This window comes from Dromaius novaehollandiae, chromosome 1, assembly GCF_036370855.1.
Source record: "Dromaius novaehollandiae isolate bDroNov1 chromosome 1, bDroNov1.hap1, whole genome shotgun sequence".
NCBI lineage: Eukaryota > Metazoa > Chordata > Aves > Casuariiformes > Dromaiidae > Dromaius > Dromaius novaehollandiae.
The window spans coordinates 147,864,883-147,887,657 of NC_088098.1; the positions used below are offsets into that span (position 1 = coordinate 147,864,883).

At 41.1% G+C, this 22,775-nt stretch overlaps 1 protein-coding gene across 6 annotated transcripts in view; it reads right to left on the reverse strand.

Annotated features, from left to right (window-relative positions):
- The window catches only part of VWA3B (von Willebrand factor A domain containing 3B), a 101,163-nt gene that overhangs the window by 57,712 nt on the left and 20,676 nt on the right, over positions 1–22,775 (reverse strand). For 2 of the 6 annotated variants that reach the window (XM_064502013.1, XM_064501987.1), the window contains exons 1-8: positions 17,017–17,262; positions 14,783–14,869; positions 12,927–13,151; positions 10,787–10,881; positions 8,124–8,374; positions 6,082–6,241; positions 2,050–2,219; positions 50–174 (exon numbers count right to left, since the gene is read on the reverse strand). In XM_064502013.1, coding sequence (XP_064358083.1) covers positions 50–174; positions 2,050–2,219; positions 6,082–6,241; positions 8,124–8,374; positions 10,787–10,881; positions 12,927–13,151; positions 14,783–14,822 — 1,066 coding nt within the window. In that variant the 5' untranslated portion in view covers positions 14,823–14,869; positions 17,017–17,262. Of the gene's footprint in view, positions 1–49; positions 175–2,049; positions 2,220–6,081; positions 6,242–8,123; positions 8,375–10,786; positions 10,882–12,926; positions 13,152–14,782; positions 14,870–15,034; positions 15,088–16,103; positions 16,210–17,016; positions 17,263–22,775 lie in introns of those variants that run through there. The other 4 variants (XM_064501999.1, XM_064501994.1, XM_064502010.1 and 1 more) reach the window with 4 other exon arrangements.

Consider the following 22,775-nt stretch of genomic DNA (forward strand, 5'->3'; position numbering starts at 1 on the left):
AAACCTTATTGAGAAAATCAGTATAATTCTGTTTTTTTGTATTGTCTACCTAGCGGCATCCGCCCTTTCACTTTTCTGGAATTCTGGGCAATTAGACTGTTTCCATCCTCTTCACATTTTAGTGCAGGTCCAGTAGCATGCATACAGTCAATCCTTTCAGCAAAAGCATGGGATCTGTAATACAAAATAGGATTTCACCAGTATGTAAACCGTGTAAATATCTCCCTAATTTTTACTAGATATATGTCACACATGCAAGTTCATTGTGGTGTTCAACTTTGGAATTATTTCCTTACCTATTCAAGGTATCCAAGCCTTCAACTCCAACAACATTATGAATATTATGAAACTTTTAATGTAAATTTATATGCATTCTGAAGTATTTTTTATGAAGAATGCCCTTTCATTTTGGTACTGTTTACTCTGAGGCACCTTCCTTTGCAACCTTCTGAAAATCTGCTTTAATTAACACTTTTAGCATACTGAGCAAGCACATTATTTCACTAACGCCTTTGAATCAGCTCATCCTTTCAGTTCAAAGCCCAACAGGAACATTTATTTTACTATTGACATGCAAGTCAGGAATTTAAGCAGACTACATTTACCCTCAATGTCAAAAAAAGAAAAGCTCCCAGAGCAGAAAAAAGATGCATCTCTAAAAAAAAAACCAAACTATGCAAGAATCAGACTCAAATCATGAGAAGTCCATGAACTTTGGCCATTCCTATGGTGAAATTGGCTTAAACATATTATATTGGGCAAATACCCACCAGCAAGATATCTGTTGGCCTACTAAGTCTCAATGGGAATCATATCAGATGAAATGGTTCTTCTCAGTTCCCTGACACACTCCTTTTGCCTCTTTCTCTACTGTACAAGATACATGCACCTTTCTTTTATAAAGGAGAAAAAAACACTGCCGAAAGAAAATGAAGGATGGCAACCGGCAGTGCATCTGGTGTCATGGAGGTACTGCAGTTCTAAATGACCACAGTCATTTAGACACATATCAGACCACAGCAAATATAACACTTTCCCACAGCACTGCTTTTGGCAGACACTCCATCTCTTAAAAGCTACTTCTAAACACAGATGGCTATAAAAGAGCTAAGCAGCTGCCATCTTACCAACTGCTGTGCTGCCATTTGGGAGATTTCTAGTGTTGGAGGTCTTCCCACTCCTGCACAACTAACAGCAAAACAGAAAGAACTAGCAGCCATTTCACGGCTCTGTGGCTTATACTGACTTCTTTTAAAGAGACAAACACCTAGTGACTCCTGCTGCCCTCCTGCTATTCAACATGAGCTTGGTATCTTGGGTTTTTTTCTTATTATTATTTTGCTATCAGCATCAAGATTAAAGTTGTATTATCCCTGTCTACTGAAGGTTGATTCTAGATCCGCATGGCTGATTCCCAGGATAAGGCAGCCAACAAGCTATGTGAAATATTTCAATTTCCGCCAACCACATCAAATAGACCCTGCGAGTCTGTGCAAATAGACCCTGGAGAGCATGGTACAGAACTGCAGCTTTAAATCACCAGGTCTAATGGATAACACTACCTCAATATTTTGTTATTCATGGAAATGCCTATTTAGCATAGGCATTACCTTTTCAGTACATGTTGATATATCACTTGATCCAGCAAAACCATAATCCTTTGCTAGTGCCTGTGGATATTACCAAAACACAAAGCAAAACAATAAAAAGTTTTTTCAGTTCTTGTTGTGATCCTTTCCCCTGAACAATTTTTCAGTATCCAGAAGAGGAGCAGAAGACAGACAATTTTGGATATAAATAAGGAATGGCCTTTCTGCAAGTTAGGGAGCATTCATCTGAAGAGAAGCTTGGTCTGCTCAGGTAGGCCCTGTATTTTAGTCATACCTCTTTAACTGATTGCCTCTATTTCCCTGGACCACTTACTGAATGTCTTTGTCTCATTTTCTCCCTGAGTAAAACTGGGATAATTCAGATATCTTCAGATACTGTTCCTATCAGAAAAGCACCTTACAAATACTGAAATCATTACTGTGCTTCTTTTGGTCATACCTGCCAGAGGCCAAGTGGCTCAGCTCTTTCAGGAAAATAACAGTTGCATCTTCCCTGGCATTGAAAGATACAGTGTTGACTGGACAGGGGCCATCACAAATCTTCTGAAGAAGTAGCTGCTTTGTGTCTCCAGGAACATCACCCACAGCAAAGAAATAAACAGCTTCAACCTGCCATTAAACAGAAAAAACAAAAAGGAAGACTGACTGTTTTGCAGAGATGTCTGGCACTTCTTCAAACTCTGTCCGGTGCTGAGTACTGGGATGAAAATTTGGTTGAACTGATCATTACTTGGGCTATAAGACTTGCACATTGTTGGTTCTCCCTCTCATTTAACCTAGTTACTCAAATGAAATATAACATGCATAACACCTCCTGAAGTGAGAACTGAACCTGGCTCACAATCCCTGGGTCTGATTCTGCCCAACACAAATCCCTTACCACAGAAGAAGTTAACGGAGAAACAAAGACGTGTAAGAGATGACACCTTTATTATCAGTCAGGATGAGGCACTCTGCTGCATTCTGCTTTTCAGAAGAGAGATGCTATGTTGGTGCCTTGCCAGGACTAAAAATCAGTAAGAACTTTTATTCCAAAACTAGATTCACTGGCAGCACATATTTTGAGGGTTAGGAAAGATGCAACATTCTTTGAATTCTATTGCAGGTATTTACAGATAATTCATATTCTTTATTCTTCCCAAGGCAGAGGGAGCTTGGCAGGTTTGTTATGACCACATACACATATATCTTATGAAAACATTATTGCAAAAGAGTGAGAAATTGAAGAAATGTCTTCTAGTTACTGCCTGTGTATTAAATTGTAATAGATGTGATGCTGCCTGCACATATTCATGCTAACAATACCCATGGTGAGTATGCTTCTTGGATTTAGACTTTGATTAAAAACAAATGTAGCAACAGCTATTTCCTCATGATGTTCAGGACAATGAGCAAAGCACATTGGGTCCTAAGGCATGGTACATACCCATTGATAAATATCAGCTGTTTAACTGAAAAAACTTCAAACAGGTATGGTAGGGAATCCTGGACATGCACCACAAAAAAGAAATGAAGACAAAATTGTTTGAGTCTGGGAAGGCACTGAGGAAGTTTTTCTGCTCTTACACCACCTCATGCAACAGTAAAGCAAATTCAGTATCCCCTAAAAGTGTGTTCAAGCATTTCCATTACTGTCTTTGGCACTGATTTGTATTTCAGCTCCCTAAACCAACAGATTAGCACACTGACATCTTTTATCCAGTTTGTACTCCCAGCTTCCAGGCTGTAGTACCCCCTAATTGCCCCACATCATGAGCACATTGACACAAACTGACATGGATTTCTGGATTTCAGGCTCTCTACCCTCTATCTTTTGCCACAAATACTCTGGCTAATGCTTCTCACTGGAAGACTTCTCTCAAACAGACAGCCCAGTCCCATACTAGACTGGGCAAATTGCTGAAGCAGCACCATGCTGTCTCAGGCTTCCCCTGCATCTTGTAGATGGGGCTAAACACTCCACAAGAGAGCCAGGACCCATACTTAGAGACTATACTTACTTACATGGGAGCGAGCAAGCCTGTGGTTGGCCAGGTTCCCTCATATCACTGTTAACACTAGACAAATACTAATGTTAAAGAGGCAAATAAATGTATTTCATTAAAGTGCAAGATTAACAAAATACTAACTTCAGAGACAGACGCACAGAAACAAAAGGAAACAATGCTTGCAGCAATGCTTGCTTGCAGCTATCTGCGCTTCAGTTCAGTTCTAAAAGGTTCCCTCTCTGTTTCAACCAGCTAAAAAGCTGTCAGAGCACGTACACAGCTCTCCCAGCTGGGACCCAGTCCTGAGACAACACCTTTGTTCTGGAAATTCCTTTTGCTGAAGAGCTGTCAGACCTGGGGGACACACACACGTATTGCACAACCACTCTTCTTTGTGTTCCTCCTGATTCACGTGTTCTCCTCCTTCCCGGGACTGCCAATAATTCATATTTAATTAAGATACCAATTTTCACACTTCTTCCAAGGAATTTACTGCCTGCCCCTGCGGCTTTTAAAATGCTGAAGCTTCTTGGGCTTAGCTGACACAGAACCAAATCCTGACAAGAAAATAAACAAAATTGCTAACCACAGACAATGTACTCTACTTCACTACAAACCCAGCAATAACATACCATGAAGGAAATGGTTCTTACAGATTAGTGGGGGAAAGGTTCAAACCTGATAATTTACACAGGCATCTAAACTAGCAAGCAAACTTCATAAAAGAATAGGAGGAAGAACAGCATGAGCAGTTCCTCACAGTCTTTATCTTGATGGAGAGGTGCATTTTGGCTAGGTGACCCTGCCCCAAACTTGCCGGAGTGGTGTGACACACCTGTATGGAACTGCAAGTTAAACACTGCAGATGCAGCTGTGCCAGGTACAGCTCAAAGGACTGCAACTTTATGGCAGAGTGATCTTGAGCTTGGGACAGACAGTCATTAAGAAAGGAAATCAAGGGAATAGCCATACACGGGAAGAAAATCTCCACTAAAGGAATGACAGGGAGAGCCAAGTCTAGGGAAAAAGTAGCTATTGTTTTGGAACAATTTCTGTTGATGAAGACAGCTCCAAGGAGTGAGTCATTTATGACTGTTCAGTGAGTATGCGCTTTTGCCTGGGACTGAATGGAGACTCCACCAGCCTGCACTACAGCGAAGCTTGCACTCAAACTGAACTGTCAGACATGAATGATAATGACTGTACTTAGGAGTAATTAAAGTCTGCTTTATATTGATCACCTGCCAAAACTGACTCCCTCAGATTATCCACTAGCCCACCCATGTCCAGAAAAAATAATAGATGTTTCACTGCCAGCTGGATTTTAATTTCTGTTTATTCATACTTAGACCCACCAGGTCCAACAAGCCTTCTTTTCATCCAGACTGAAATTTAAATATGATCCTTTCTGTTTCCCACCAGGAAATCAGAAATATATTGCAAATAGAAAATGTTAATAAAATTTATGAGAGGCATCTAAAAAAGCAGTCATTAAAAATGTCACTCTTGCACAATTTGCTTCTCACCTAGTTCCTTTTCAATATCCATTTTCAAACACCAAGGTTCATTTGGTTGAGAATTCACCTATACAGTGAGCCAGAAAGAAACTAAAGCCCAATTTACCTTCTCCTTCAAACAATGTTTCAGAATGAGATTTACAAGGAAGTTAGGATTGGATCTGTGCAGAGGGATGGATCTTAATGGCACTAAAACTAATGATTCTAGTCCGCACACAATGGGCCCAATTTTCCATTAAATTCAGGTGCCAGAGAGCTGAATCAATTTACATTGTAAGCAAATTTCATACAATGTCTTTTTCATGACACAAGTTTTAAGTGGCTAGCTCAAATGATGGCATATATTTTTTATGTCTTGTGGATCTGCTACAATGAATAATGTAATATAGCACTTTTAGAAATAGACAGAATTTAATTGCAACAATACTTGGATATGCTTTGTGCTATTGTCCTAGAAGAAACTTTGTCTATAATCTGAATGATGCAAAAGGATTTGCAGGCCCCTACAATCAGCTAATGCTTAACTAAAATTCTGTACATTCTATTTTGGATTTTAAGTAAAATTTTCCATGAGCACTTTAGATACATTACAAAATAAAAATGGTTTTACTGACTTCAGTAATGTTGATATGAATAATATTTTCATAAGCTTGAGATCCTGAAAAACATATATGGTAAAGACAGTGGAAGGCAAGATATTTTCTCTTCCCCTTAATGAATGAATGTTATTTATTCTGTGTACTCCACAGAAAAGAAAACAAACAAGTTTCTGCTTTCAAACTACAATACATTTACATAAACAGGCTATCAGTAAACACAGCATGCAGCTATACTGGAAAAAATCCTTCCAAACCCTCTCATTAATATTTATCATTTCAAAATTCATCAGGGCAAATCATGGTAGCCAGTCTGGCATCGCATATTCTTGGATTTACTTGAGGCTTCTGAAAAGACATATGAGCTTACCGTCTCATCACTCATGGCTTCCAGCAGAGCCTCAGCAGAGCTGGTATGGCTGGCAGCTGTCATACGATCCAGCTTCCAGAGCCACTTAACAGCAGACTTTACAGTATGTTCAGACACAGGAGCAGATTTCTGTTGCCACTTCACAAGATCCTGAGCAGCCCTGAAAGTGACATTAACTATAAATCAGAAGTACTTAGAATAACGTTGGCAAAGCACAAAAGCAGATCTCTACTATCGTTACTATTTTGTTACATTTTTAAGTAATAATAACAATAATAATAAATCACACATACTAAATCTAGACCTGCATTAAGAGAAGCAGAGGCAAAATAAAGCCCTCAGAAAAATACTGGAATTTTTATATCAGTTTTTTTTTTTAAGACCAGTGTTTCCAAAGCAGGGTCAAGATCACTGAAGTACTTTACAAAAGTTCCTAATTCATATTTATCCTTAATATAAAAGATCTCTTTCAGCAGTAATTGGTTATATGGGCTCGCAGCTGGGCAAGCTGTACTCTAACAGAAGCGTATAGCCTGTCTCCCAGGCTGTTGCCCAGACAATTATCAGTATAAATTTTTTCTTTAAAAAGTTGAGAGCAGGCACAATCACGTTTTTAAAATATGCGTATGAAAAAAAAAAACTGGCTTCTACATGCATCTCTTCGCAATTTGTTGCATGGCCTTTGTGTCAGATCATTTTATCTTATCTGTGTTTTTTGTAAGAGAGTTGATCTTTATCTGCCTATGAAAATAAGATTTCTGATGCTAAGCTTTTCAATATTTTAATTGATCAAAAGCCCTTTTCCTAATGGCATTATAGAAGTGGAAAATATATGAATTTGAATGCCTGTGTGTGCACATAAAAAAACTAGAAAGCAAATAAAAAATAACTGGTTCCAGCATCCGTGACATTCCATCAAGTATTATTCTGAAGTGTTTCCTGCAAAGCTAAAAGACCAGTATGCCTTCACAGATTCTTTAAGGTAATATTGTATGCTACAGTGCCCCTTGTCTCCCTCCTGCAGCAATGATAAATTCGACAAACACTTCCTAGGTTACAGTGCCTAAAATTTGACTTAGCTTTGCGAACCATCTTTAATGAAAATGTTACATGTGCTTCTCAAAAGCTGTGCAAGTTGTCTTCTACCTTTCAAATCTCAGGTGTATCGCAAGGTGGAGAATTAAGATAGGGCACCAGAATTAAATCAGTAGGATGAAGCTGGGGTAAAATGACTTAGGAATCTCAGCTCCTAAACTGGGATTCTACACTCCTTTAGGTCATCTTCAATGACTCTCAAAATCGTATGGGCTAATTTGCACACAATATTTTCATACACAGGAACGTCCATCCATCTATCCAAACCCAAACGTATGTGTTCAAACACTTACGCATAAATGAGAATTTGTGCAGAGATATGTAAATTTGAGTAGCTGCTCCTATTTTTCTACTTGTAATTAAACACCAATTCATTTATTCATGTTAGGGAGTGAGCACTTGTCTTTTGTTATGGAAGTCTAGTATTGTTTCCTAGTAGTGATACTGATTTCTGTGTGACCATGAATATCCACAGAAATATGAATAACTATGCCTCTGCCTGTGTTACTTGGTGGAGTGTACACTTAGCTTTAAGGCAGAAGCTTGTAACAGCTAAAGACATGAGAATGCCTAGGCAGTCAGATGGGACCTGTCTAGATTACTCTGTAATGCTTTCATGCCTTACTTACATGCATTACTGCTCTTACAGCATCTCCTTTATCTTTCTATTTTTCTGTGGTACAGTTGTAAAAGGCACATACCAATATTTGTCTTCTATTAGTGTTTATCTGTTCCTCAAGGTGGTAAGAATGGTCTTCCATTAAATGGAAGTACTAAGCTCAGCATTACTGTGGGCAAAACTTGGCAGAAAATCTATAGGTATTACTGTGACACAAATCATAATGATTTCTGCTACAGAAAGCATATTATCTAAACACATATCTATATGATATGAGACTTTTCTTTATTCTCCAACAATGGGCAGACATAGATTTCTTTCTGCTTACCGAATGAGGTTAAATTTGGCAATTTGGGTCACCTGTTCCATGAGGACCATCGAAAGTGCATCACAGCATAGATCAAATTCAGTTGGAGACACAGTGCCAAAATCCAAAACAATGACAATGCACTGCTCTTGAATCACTCCAAATATCTGTCGGCTTTCACTGGTTAACCATTCCATTCGCTGCTTGTATAGCTCAATAGCTCTCATTAGACAATCCACAAAATGAAGAATCAGTTCTTTTTTGGCTGTCAGCTTCATTTAAATAAGGGAGAGAAAGACATTGAACATCAAAACAAATAACACAAATGGAGCCCCAAGCTTAGCCCAGCTGCAATAGCTGGCTTGTAAGTGCCAAATATGCCAGCCAAGGTAGCAGTGAAAACAACCCATTTTAATTCCACTATTTCAAGAGCAAATACTTGACAAATGCATCTAAGCTACAACATAAAAGACTCTATTCTGTCCTAATTGCTTTTCGTAATCTTTTTAAACAAGCATGGGACAGTGCCAATGGGTTGCACTACTTGTCTGTCTCAAGACTGGAGCAATTAGAGCGAGCTAAACAGGAGCTAGGATGGAGAAAGGGCTGCAGAACAGATGGATGAACTAACTGAGGAACAGAGAAACGTATTTTCTTAGACCAGAATTTTGACTGGCTCTTAAAATTGTGTGCAGCCACACAAAGGAGTGTACAGTTTGGTTCTGGGGGCATTTCAATCTTATCTTTAGCTTTTGAAAGGAAATTTAAAATGCTTCCTATTTGTGCTTTTACTTCATTAACGATGCTTAACATTAGATCACTTCTGGTAGGTGCTTAGGCAAATTTAGTTTAGACAAATTCAATCAAGAACTAAAACTTCCCATGTCATATCAGCAAATTAAGCAATATCTAGACTCAGTACTAAAATGAAAAACATAGGAGACTCTCTATGTATATATGCACACACATTCACCATGCAAAATGTGGGTTTACAAATTCACTGCATGTTCTACTTGCAGTATCTTTGTATCTACTATATATACTTGCAGTGAATGTTTTCTTATCTACTAAAGACACTTCCCTGATATCTCTGATCCATGTAAGTTAATTTACCTGCTACCTTCTGCCTCCAATCAGTTTCCTACGTGTGAGTACAAAACCTTGGAGAGAGAAAAGTTTTCAAGTGAGAACATTTCTCACGGAGAAGAAATTTTGAGCACTATCCCAGAGTGTCAGTCTGCAAACTTCTTCCTCTCAAATGTATTTTTCCCTGTTCCTTAACGTCAGCTAGGGTCCTGTAAGGCGCTTCCCAAGTGCACAGTATCAGGCTGCCTGCCAAAGGAATGGAGGCCTGGGAAGAAGCACTCAGAAAGTCCCGTTCCCTTCTATCACAGCCAGCGTCATACAAGCAGCTCATTGCATCACACTGATCAAACGCCATCTTAAAATAAAGCAGTTCTCTTGCCCCTCCCTGCTTCTTGTAGATTGATCCAGATTCCCACTTCTCAAAGGACTGGAAAACCTGTGACTGTCCAGGCTAAATTTATTCATGGCAGCTTATACCCAATTATATTTGGACTAGTATGCTTTTTAGCATAGAAAACTATAGCTCTTCTCCGTCCCTGCAATTTGCCTTTCTGTAGGCATTCAAGGGCAGTAATACCCTTTTCTGTTTTCTTTGGTCTTAACTACATGCATCAGCATCAACTGAGCCCTCTCGTAAGATCAGCACTCCACTGTTGCTCACCCTACTAGCCTTTCCCAGTAGCTGCTCCAGTTTGAATTGCTTCTTTTTAACCTATGATAACCAGGACCATACACAATATTCTAAAAGAGGGCTCACCAGTCTTGTAGAGTGGCACCTCATGGCTACAGTAATTTTTTCCCCTTGCCCCCAACACTTCTAAGATTGAAAGACATTATGTAGCTATTTCATACAGAATTAACGGGAAGAAAAGAGGGAATAAGACTCCCTGAAATAGTTCTTTCCCCGTTTTCACACCTTGTGCCTCAGAAGTGATGCTAGTTAAAAGAAAAATGACAAGCTATTGTTTTTTGTAAAATCCTTTATGAGTTAACTCTCTCCCCTACTAGCTCACATGCCTATCTCTTCAATCAGAATCTATCCTCTTAATAATGGGACAGCAAGCAGCTGTTACTAAGACATTCCTTAGAACATGAGTCTGGGCAGAAATCCAACTAGCTGTCTCTGTAGACTATGCTGAGCCTTTTGTGACCCACTGACACTTAGCAATTGGGAGCTTTGCATCGGGAATGACGGCACATTATGTCTCCTCATTTCAGCATCTCCATTTGTTTTACTGACCACAATTTTCTTAACTCAGCTGAGCATCTTCTTTTTAAGTGTTTCCTCTTTCAAGAAAGGGTAAATGTTGCTTAGAAACTGCAGCCCTCTCTGGAAAGCCTTACTGCAATGCTGCACCAAGGCAACAGTGTAAGACTTACCAGGAAAAAAAAAAAAAAAAGGATATCTAGCTTATATACCACTGATTGTTATCATTAACAGTCCGGCAAAACAGAAAAAAATGCCAAAAGATAAAAGTTCTCACACAAAAGATACAAGTATTTCTGGTCATGGGGAGACATTACAGGCACATCATTCTGCTACAGTGATACCAACTTCTAAGTGTATGGGAAAGTTATCACAAGTCAATCACACTTACATTATACACACTTCCATCTTGTTCTCTCATGTATTGAGGAAACAGACCATCTGCATACCGAGAAGCCACAAGTCTCCCCAAGGTGGACACATAATCTACAGTAAAGATTACAAAAGATCAACTTGCCAATCATAAGGATCATTTTCACAATGTACGTTTCTAAAACATATGCAACACAAAAGGGGATAAATCCTGTTCTAGTTATCATGTACTTTGCTTTTGATAAATCAAAATATCTTTTCACAGAAATCTAAAATAAAAATGCAGTAAACCCTTTCAGGGAAATGAGGAGGATTCTTTGGATATACCAGGCTTTGAATGAGGAGGAGCTTTTCCCTTAGTAATAAGCATTGCAAGATACATTTCTCCTTCCAACAGATACTTCCCAGCTTGACATGCATACCATCCCTATGTGAGGCAGATGTATCTGTACTGTACTCCTGATGTTACGAAGCTTGAAAGAAATTTTAATTATGCTTTCGTTTTACAATTTTTTCTGGTTTTGTTTATATCAGGGCCCTCAGGGCACCAACAGGCCTTGACTGCTCTGACCAGCCTCACCTGGGGCCTCCACCCATTGGGTATGCAGGCCTGGGCACCAGTCTTTGCTTGAGCTATGTTTTAGGTATACCTGCCTCAAGTCCTTCCTCTGGCCCTCTCTCCTGGATGGACCTGTCTCCTGTTCAGTCTCCTGGATGGGCCTCTTGGACCTACATTGTAGCTTCATCTCCAGTCTTGTCTCTGGCTCTATATCCTGCTGCTCCTGACTGGACTCCCAGGGTGGACCCTGGACCTGATTCATCACCTCATCTCCTCTGGGACTGTCAACAGACCCTGCTACCAGCTCCCTACTGTGCTTGCTGTGCTCAGATGCTGCAGGACAGCACACTGGTCATTGGAGGCAGTGCCTATGCTGTGGTCCACTTGGGCTCCTGCCTCAGCACCCTGCTCATGCTGCTCCCTGACAGTGTAGTCAGAAGCGGGGGAAAAAATACATTTAGTTGTTTATAAGCAAAAAGATAAATGAAAGGTTTAGGCAATTAAACTTCCGCATTATGCATTTACCTCTCCACAGGACTTGCAAATATTTGTCCATCAAACAAAATACAAAATCTGAAACAGATAATGTTGTTCTCTTACACAACTAAATGGGTGCTGAAGTGGGTGCAACTAAGGAAAAGGTTGCACTCTGCTCTTTTGGTAGCTAGAAAACTTCTGCAGTAGCTCCACTGATAGGAAAATGTTAGGGGTGGGAATATTTAACGTCACAAAGCAGCTGTTCTATACAGCATGCTGCCCTGTTAAGCCGGTACTTTTTGTTCTTAAATCTACACTGTAACAACATGAACCCTACTTTACAGCTTATTCTTCCTCTACAGCATACAGGGTTTCAGGATCTGTACTGTTGGTCTTTGAATGCCCCATGGACACAAGCCAGCATTATACAAGCTGGAACAATTGCAATATATTACAACTTCTCGGGCTGTAAACTCTCCAAAGAAGAGACTATCTTACCATGATTTGCAAAGCACTATTATAGAAGTGATTAATAATTATTACCAAACTCTTCCTCTCCAGCTGCCAGATAACTGCAAAGAACATTTTTGTACAGCCTGACTTTGCAAGAAAATCAGTGTGAACTCAAACCAAACTGAACTGCTTGCTTAAAAGTTGGATCCCTGGTAATGATATACTACTCAGGAATGCTTTGGCCAGCCCAGATAATCAACCAGTAGATCACAGATTATAGCATATTGTACTCCACATTCGCCTCCAAAAAAAGGGCAGAGATCTCATGGTGTGTTATTTTCAGGCAAAAGATTAACAGCATCATCACCACAGGTTATTTTCCAGCTGTAGCTAAATTGTAGAGCACCTGAACGGGGGCTAGGGTAAAGAAGCAACAGTATAGTTCAATAAGGAAAGCATCTTAGATCAAGAGGAAATGGAGTTTCTCAGTACTTTCAACATGCCTCAGTTCTGGCAATGTCAGGAAGTGGGGGCATGGCTTCCCTCTCCGTCATTACTATAAAATGACAGATGATCTGAAAACCTCCTCAGTGTAGACTGTAGTGCAAAATGAGCAACACACTATAGCCTAAGTCTTTTCTTTTTATTCTGTTATTGGCTTGTCTTATACCTTTCCTGTGCTGGAATCCAATTTGTGACAAAATCTGGGAGAGGGACAATTTATTTCTCTTGAGCCCATGAAGTTGAAGCCATTTAGAAGATGAAATGAGAGGCTGTACATCCAAGCCCCACTGACAGACTGCCAGTCTCCCTTCCTTTTCTTTTGATTTCTTCTTGAGGTCCTCATGGGAATTTGAGCTCTCATGATCTTGCCTGTGCTTTGAATCAAAGGCATCTGTTTTAAAGAGAAAGGAGGGGAAAATACCATTTACACTCTTACAAAAAGATTCACTTGAATTCTCTCCTTCCTCTACTTCTCTTCCATGGCACTCTGTATACATATACCTTACCTCTCATTTTCTTTTATTTACACTGAACAATGTTCTCAGTCTGGAATGCTGCTGTGTCCTACACATCTACTTGCTATTATGCCTTTTTTTTCATCCATATACATGCACCTTCAATTTATTACCAAAAATGTCTCTTTTATGCTGAAATCCAAGCACTGACAAGGCTAAGTCCAGTTTGCCAAAGGGCAATTCTTGTAGTCCCTAAGATATCTCTCCTAAATGTGAGAACCCATAACAGGCACCTGAGGTTTGTCAGACAATTGCTACATACACAATAGAAACATTATGCAATAAATCAAGGATCTGCAACAACTGTATGTTCAATTTCTACCATTAGCAATGGCAGAGCCAGCTGCAGATCCTGACTTTTTTGCAAGGCAGGTGAAACTCCCTCACTTCATGTCTACACCACAAGTGTAAATAATGGTACTGGCGATAGCTCTTCCAGGCTCTGTGATGGATCATGCAAAGGCACAGGAGATCGTGGACATGAAGGTCCTGTTTCATTTTAAGTTCTGTAGAACAATGAACATACCTCAACCCTGATTTATAGTTGGTTGGGCTGGCTCCACCTGAAACTGGTAGCAGAGGCAGTCCAGGGCCTGGAGGGGTTGAGGAAGAAATGGAAGTGATGGCAAGAGTGATGCCTCTGTTCCTCAGCACACAGGGTTCTAGGAAGACTTGGTATCTCCTGCTCATTCCCAAAATTCTCTGCATAAGCCAAGCTGGGTCTAGCTGATTAATTACCCTTGCTGTACCTAAGTTGATTTTCTGTGGACATGTTTGATGTTTCTGCCTATTTTCTCCAGCATCAACATTATCTGGAGTATCCTAGTCCCCCATTGCCCCCAATATTGTAAGCTGTTGGAGCTGCAAATATACTGCATGGATCAAACTGGTCCAAAATTAAAAGAAGGGCACTTCTATCTTTAATGACTACAAAATAACCTTCAGTCTAGTAGGGAATATGATCAGACCTCTCTGCCAAGATAAAATATTACGGCGACTGACCTGGTTACAAAAGTTCATGAGATAAAATGTTCCTCAGTTAATAATGTATGAAGGAAATAAACTGTGCCTTCAAAAATCATCTTCCAGTGTGACAGTAGCCTTCTATGTGGGGCAGACTGGCACCAGCTCTTTCATAGCCATCAGGCCTACAAGAAGCATGCTGTTGTGGCAGGCCTGCAGAGGTAGGCACGTTACCAGCCCTCCTCCTCCTCTTAATACAAAAGCAGCAGTGCCAGATGTTAACTCTAGAGACACGGATGAAGGTAGGCAGCTGTTCAGGCCCTGAACATAGTCAGGCAGCGTTTATAGTCACTTGAACAGTCATTCCCACTTTCCTTCTCAGAAAAGCAGAAAAGCCAGCACAGCACCGCATCTACAGCACAGGTGAGACTGGCACTGCTTCAGAATAGTTTGTACACAGCTAGTAGACCACAGTTCAACAAACCAAAATGAAAATTATCCAGAAAACATGGAATCTGTGTAAAGATAGTCCTGAAATACTCACAGTCACTCCAGACAAGTCTTTTACATGGATTGCCACTCATGCTGGATGTCTTGATTTGAAACTCCTCTTTGTTTTCTTCTTAAAAACCTGAGGAATCATTATTTTTAAAAAAAAAAAAAAACATTTAATATATTGCCATGCACAGGACAGTATGAACAGGAGATCAACAGCACAGGCCTTGGCAATAATAAGAAGGCTAAAGCCAAGATTTTCTCATGGATACTAATAGTACAGATTAAAAAGGATAGCTACCTTCCATGTCAATAAAGTGTGAAGTCAGATGTGACAGAGATCCTCTTCATATTCTGAAATGGGAACGTCAGAAACTAGCAATATAGTTTCCCTTCATCCCCTCTAAATTATCATAAAATATAGCCAATGTAGTAGCTGCCACACAGATATGCTACAAAAATCAGAGTGCCCTATTGTCAGACAGCTGTATTACATTCTTTTATTGCTTTTCATTATACCTTACCTTTGCTATAATCCAATTTATGACTAAACCTGGGAGTATCTGAGATGCAATTTTGTGAACAGATTCTTAACGTTGTCTGTAAGACTACAAAATGATTCACAAAGGAAAAGAATTATGCATGTATATATGTATGTGGTATAAGGCTGAACTGTGAATAAGACACACCATATGAACAGAAAACAAAATGCCAGGGGAAGCAAGGTTGCATATATTGGCTGAGTGTATCCTTTTCAGACATCATGTTTTGCCACTTCCTTATTTCTTCTTTTAATAAATAAGATGAATGAACAAGGGATATTTATGAATCACTAATAGGCCAGCTGCTAGCTATTGTCATCGAGCGGTTTCCTATGGGAAAAGCAAAAATGGTATAAAATAATAACAGGCCTGCACCGAAAGAATTAACATCCTCCCTCTTTCTTCTTTGGCAAGCCAAACATGCTATTTATTCCTCCTAACACGAGTTTAAATGCCCATACAGAAATACATGAACCATTCCAGTCTTTGTCCTGCTCGTGCAGAAAGACATTAACAGCATGAAAGGCAGGGAGAATATTAAAAAAACAGGAGTCAGTCTGCATACAACAGCACAAGCATTCTGCAAAAGATGTTTGCTAGCAGAAGAACACCTCATTAGCAGGGATTTTGTGTTAATACAACAACAGAAGAGAACATTGACTATAGAGCAGTGAAGGCAGATAATGCCCAGAGCAAGCAGTGAGAGTTGTGTAATTTCTAACTGAGGATGCAGAAATTATGTTGCAGAATTACACAATGCTCTCCTGATAATAACTGATCTGCATTTCACATGCCAGCCTGCACCACAGAACAAATCAAAGATGCCACCTCATTTTCCAGATGCCCAGAGGTGTGGTGATAGATTTGCCTTTGCTTTAGACTCATAGTACTACTTCCAGCCACTGGTACAGCATGTGTATGTGAAAAACTGGCACTGTATGAAAAGGAACATTTAAAAAGGAGATGTAGTGATTCAACAGAAATAGCGAATCTACCTCAAGCCTTGGAAAGGCAAGCAAGATCAAAAGAGATGACAACCAGGACAACCTTGAGCTCAACCTTGAATCAAAACCGCGTTTTCTCAAAAGGTGAAGGGGAGTTCATCTGAGCACCTCTACCTTTTCCCTCCAGCACAAGTAGTCTTCTAAAACCTTCACCCATCACGTGTTTCGAGTTTTTAACAGATGTGGCAGTGTGTGCTGAATCCATAAAACCAGCCCACCTCATGCACACAGAAACTCCCGTAGAAAGCCTGTGTGCTTTACGGCCCGAAAAACCCACCAGGGCCCACCAAAGCACCAGCCCCTGATGTGGACGGTGCGCAAAGAGCATCCATTTTCCGCAGAAACGGGGCAGCCGGCGGGGTGGGCTCAGAAACCACAGCCAGGCGGGGTGTGGGGGGCAAGGCCCCACCTGTCACCCAGAGTCACCAGCGCTACCACTGCCAAGCCATGGTCTAAGGCGACACCGAGGCGTCAGCATGGAGAAAGGGGTGACGGAGGGACATGGTGGTCCCTGGGGCTTCGGCCAAGAGGGGGGCTTCACCCCTCCACCAGGGCGCGGGGGCCACGGGGTGGGCAAGGCGGCCTCCCCCTACGCCACGCCCCTCCCCCTCCCCGCGGCCGTTGAGGCGCGGCCGCCCGCGGGGCAGTAACGGCCGCGCGCGGGGCGCTAACGGCCGCCGCGGCCGGCGCCCCCCCGACCCACGGCGTCCCCTGCTGGCGGTGCTGCCCGCCCTCACCTGCTTCCGGCCGCGGCGCCGCCGCCGCGCTGCCCCCGCGCGCCGCGCGGGATGGCGGCGCCGCCCCGCCGTTGAGCGTGGAGACGGCGGCGGTTGCCACGGCGCGGTCGGGCGCAGCGGGCGGAGCCCGCCGGCCTTCGCGGCGGTGCGGGCACGGAGGCGCGGGGTGCGGGGCGACGTGGCTGCCTCCTTCCCTCCGTCGCCGCCCTTCCTGCCTCCTGAGGACCCCGCGGGCGAAAAGCAAGCCCGCGGCGGCAGGGGAAGCCGCCTTGCTGGAACACGGGGTGGGGCGAAAGGTAGCGCGCTTGGGCCTGAAAAGCTTTGCTGCCCTCGGTGACCCCTACGTGCTTCTTTCGCCAGGAAAGGAAAATATTCCCTATTTTGTATTTTTTCAACTTTTGGCCTGAACAAATTCCAAATGAAAATTGGAGTTTCAGTACAAAAAGTGAAAACGATTGTCTTTAAATAACTGGGGGAAATCCTCATTTTTCTGCCTCAGGAGAAACTACTGGCCATATAGTGAATGGATGTGAGTGTGTTCACAAAATTGTTTTCCTGCCCCCGAAATTCCTATTTTTGTTGTTAACTTGCTAGGTGCAGGGAAAGGGGTGTAGATTGCTGTTGTATGCTGTCCAAATACCAAAGTCAGCTTTATGGAGGAATAACTGGTTCTCCAGCTCTTCAAGCTCCAAAGCCTGGGTTTTCGATATTTTTTGCCCATGTCAAGTTGCCCCAACCAAGAAGGGGAGAGGAGCAAAAGAAAACTGAAAGAAAAGACTTGATCAAGGGTGGCAAATAAGACTTTGGTCTACATGCAAGCTTTTAAATGAAGAGTTCAGTATGGAAACACTGAGGTGTAAAACTGGTAGAGGAAAATGACGAATAAATTCCTTGTAAACAGAAGAAACCAACAGAAAAATGCATTTTTTAGCAAGCGAAAGGGCATAAGTGAATTTGTATAGTCACAACAATCTAGTGGATCGGAAAGACTCTGATCCACTCTATGTCAATTCTCAAAGTACACTGAACACTCAACAACCTTTACACTAAAAGTGGCCGTATGTCCTTTTAAATCAAAGTAACTGTATACCCACTGCAGGGGAATTCCCATGCTTTTGGGTAAGCCTAACTGAAAGTTACTCTAGTGTAGTGAAATATGTGAAAAACATGCATCACAAACCTGAACTCAGTGTTAAAAGGCTCCCATTGATTTCAGGAAGCCAGAAACACAGCTCTATATATGCAGTATTTGGTCTGTAAATGTTTATGTATTTGTGGGCATAGTTTCCATCTAAGAAACAAATAGCATAGAACTGTACACTTTCTCTGTTATGCTTTTGTTTACTGTGCAATCATAAAGTAATAAAAAATAAGATAGGTTACTTTGTAGGATCAACTGATTGGTCTCACCCATGTGTTGATGTTCAGATAGAAATACCCACCCATGCACATGGACAGTGCCATTCTATGGGCATGCCAAAGCATTTGCTTTAGCTTTCTGAGGCAGCTCAGTAAACAAAGATAGAAAAGAGAAGCTCCTTATAAGGCATACAGTTCAGATGTGTACACTACTTTCTATTTGGAAACTGTGCTCCAACTTCTCATACAATTGGAATCAAGGGTTTAAAGACCAGCCTAGACATGGTAAGTCATTCTTGATTACACAAATATTCCCCTGAGGTATAGAAAAGCCACTTATTTCTCAGCCATGAAATAGTTTGCCATTATATTACTAAGAATAGTAGGTACTGAATGTTCTCTGGATGTGTTGGGACACCGTGACTGCCATAGTTCAAGTTTTTTTAGTGACCCATATTTTCTTTGGGGTACTTCTAAAATTTCTCTTGAAAGGGCAGATACAACAGATTTATAAGTAGAGGACCAAAAATCAGTCTAGTCAATCTCCTGATTTGTTTTGCTACTTCCAGCAATCTAAGTTTTTAATCAAACACCTAAAATAAAGACCTAAGTAGCTTTTTTCTGCAGTGTACAGAATGAGCATATCTATTCTCAAGCCTAAGTATCTGTAAATGTAGTAATTACAGGGTAAAAAAAAAAGTTTCTGATTATATGTGCTATAATTTTCTATGCAAACACCCTGCCAAAAACCCTCAGTCTAGGCTTGGCTATGCTAAACAAAGTGTTGCAAGAAAACATTCCTTACAATGCTTTGAATTGCAGCACAGGTAAGACAGTCTTGCAAGGCCCCGGGGCAAAGGCTGGCAAATGTAAAGCTACTTCCAGTTCCCACAGGTATCATGATCCAGTGGGAGATTCTGGCTGTTGTTTCCTAGGTAAAATTCTTCCAGGCCAGAAAATCAGATGTTCTCTGCACATCAAATAAACATAGTTTCTTGTTCACATGGAAGCCTTGCCTCAGTCACTGACCACCATTCAACTTAGGCTGAAAATGAGGAAAGAGTTCTCCAGCTGCTGCCTGCTGAATGAGGCAAGACTGAGTAATAAAGAGGCAGGGATCCAAGTGACTGGGAAGTGGGAATTGACTCCTTGCACAGGGATAATAAAAATAAGTTTTGAGCCATTCTGTCATCTGACCTTTAATCTGAATGACGAAGGGATATTGATGGGTGGAAAGCATACGATTATGTCATTTGTTAGAGAATGTATTGTAATGCTATGAAGAGCAGCGCTGAGATTGTATTAGCAAGTATAACTTTGTCCTGACTTAAGAATTTTTTATCTGTCAATATACACATTTACCATTTTTTCTCATGGCAAAAAGTCAGCATTGTCTGCATTTCCTTTGTATTAGTGCTTACAACATGGAACTCTTTGCTTATTGTTTTTATGGCAATTCTTTTTCAACCACAGTCAAAAGATAATGCACTCCTGTTCTGCCTTCCAATATTAAGGGGAAAAAACCCAAAACTCTAGCATTTTCCCTTCTTTTCTCTCATAATTAAGCAACAGTTGACATTGTAGCGTAAGTTCTCTATCCATGCAGAGCATTGTACATGGTACACCTGATGTAATTGCTATTTTATAAATAAAGAGACAGACTCTTGTATCATAAAATTTCAGGCACTGAGACTTATGGCTATGATACTACGAAGAATGGAGCCTCAGCAGGAAGTTTAAAGCTGTCACACATCCTGCCCAGCACTGTCATACTTCCTGTTGACTCCCTCTCAAAGAGAGAGAGAGACAGGAATCAGTTGTAAGGGATAAGGAAGAAAACAAAAGGAGTTTGGATTGAAGCTGTATTAATGTTGTCCTTGCTGTACATGTTGTTTACAGTGGCTGTGTACAAAACTCCATACTCCTAAGATACATTTTAACCAGCACAGGCAGAATATAAAAGCATAAAACAAAAGCTAAAGAAGTGCAATATTTAAAATACTTTCTTGTGTACATTGTTCTCACTCATCACGAACCTCGTAAAAAAAAAGTGCCTTCAAGGTATGCCTGCACAAGTCAGAGGTAAATGAGCTAGGCCTAAATGAGCTGACCCTGATACGAGCAGTGGTATAGCAATATGAGTGTGGGATTTTGCCTGCTCCTGCCTAGAAGCCAGGTATATGAGCCAGGACAGAGCATTGGGCAAAAGAGCTAGCAGATTTAGTGCTAGCTCAATCATATCTGTATGGCATTGCATTGTACCTTGTAAACTTACCCAAAGAGAAGTACTTTAAGTTTCTTGGCATTCCTTAAATTGTTCCTTAAGATGTTCCTTAAGTTCCCTGTGTCAGAACTGTGCAACCTAGAGTTCATGAGTTACTTATAGCTCATGAGAATACCTTTGGCTGTCTAATGTGGACTTAGAAAGAAGTAATCACACTTTTGGATGAGGACATAGTGGGGAAGTGGCATGAAATTAAAAAATAGGCACTATGTAGTGGGAGAACGGAGGATGAAGGGAGGCATAGCAAATGCCAGGTGGGAGTAAACTAAAACTTTAGAGGGAAAAGCTAAGGGTAGGAGGGAGGTTAAAGGGGCGTGCGACTCATGTGCGATATCTGGAAGAAGCAAGAATTCAAGGTGTAGAAGAGATCCACATTAGATCTACTAGGAAAATGGGAAAGGGATGGGATTGGCATGGTGGGAGTGTTGTGCATAGAGGTTTTTTTACCCCTTTACCTCACAATAGGCATAATAAATTCAAGGCACTGGATAAACTATGAGTCCTATGCTATAGGAATGCTGGAGCGGAGAAGGAGGAGGTATGGAAGTAGGAGGGGAAAGAGTCACTGCACATAGTAGGACTAAACTGTTAACCACAGAATAATAAAAATAAAATGGGCATCTCCTGTGCATGTTTCGTGCCCATGTTTAGAAATCTATTCTCAGGCCTTGAGGAGAGAGCTCAATGCTTCCCATGGAAGCCAGAAATTGGTAAGGCACAGTCTTCAGCAGCCCGCTGCTCCCTATATGGAATCTGCAAGAGGATGATTGCTGAAGATGCACATACCATTTTGTGGTTTCTACTTTCCTTTAGATCTGTACTTACCTAGAAGTGTTTCCAAACTCTCAGGAAATAGAATCTTCTCCTTCCTTGCAAATTTCTGTCTTCTAGTTATCTCATATAGCATGGCCTGGGGCTCATGGAGCTGCGTTGTCACTGAAGAGGCAATGCTGCATGGCATATAAAGATAGAAGTGTCCCATGACCTCTGCATTTAAAGGCACTTGCACTCTTTGCTGCACTGTGGTACCCACACAGTATTTTGTGCCTTCTAAAACTGAGGATGAAATATACAAACACTGCTGATTCCTCATTGTCATAGGGTGATATTGCCTTAGTTGTACAACATGCATTTCCTTCCAGGTAGCCTGCTTGCACAAGCACAAAAGCATGCTTGCAGGTACCGTGCCCATACTGGAAAGACTATATCGAAAGGAGGAGTATGAGGCATGAGGTGCATGGAAGTGCTTCCTGTCTCCCTCATCAAATACGGAGAGGCTTGCACAGTTCTTGTTCTTCCCCAAGTCCCTCGTCAATGTGCTCCTTCCCCCTTCTGGAGTTTATATTATGTTCTTGAAGGGAGCAGTCCTTTCTGAAGAGGAGCACAAAGAAATGCAACTGGTTTCTTATTCCATTGAGGAACTGGGAAAGCATTCTTCATCATATTTGCATGGAATATCTCCCATCTTTGTCTTTCCTTCACAGGGTGACTTTAGTTAACATGGTTAGAAAGTTCCTATTTCCTTCCACTAACATCTGCCTGCTAAGATCCTTTGGGCTGTGAGACTCCAGGACAAGGCATATCCACTCTGGAAAGTGCTTGAAACATCACAGGCACTAGTTATCTAGGAATAGTTTAGTGAGAGGAAGGAATGCTAGAGCAAAGGTAAAGAGGCTGGGAAAGAGAGAGGGAAAGAGAGAGAAAGCAAGAGATTTTTCCAGTGCTGGTACAACAAGCAGACAAACAAGATTAAGCTAGCCATTAATAATTCTGGTCTAGAAAATAGAGAAAAGTTCTTAAATGTGACAATAGTGAGGACCTAGAACAGACTTGCATCTGGACTATCAGTGCAACAAACCACTTTTAAGATGGTGGTTGATATACAAGCAAATCATTTGGGACCAAAGTGATGAAGCAGGTTCTGCCCAATCATCCATTTTTAGGATAGACTTGCAACAATGATGAATGCAGGATACAAAATTAAAAGGGATGTAAATAGAGAGAGGAGGAGTGAGAGAATGAATGAATGAGTAGATTAATTTGCATTGGAAGGGAAATTTTTGATGGAGGAATCAGAATAAGAACAAGGTAAACATTTATTACAATTTAATTTGAG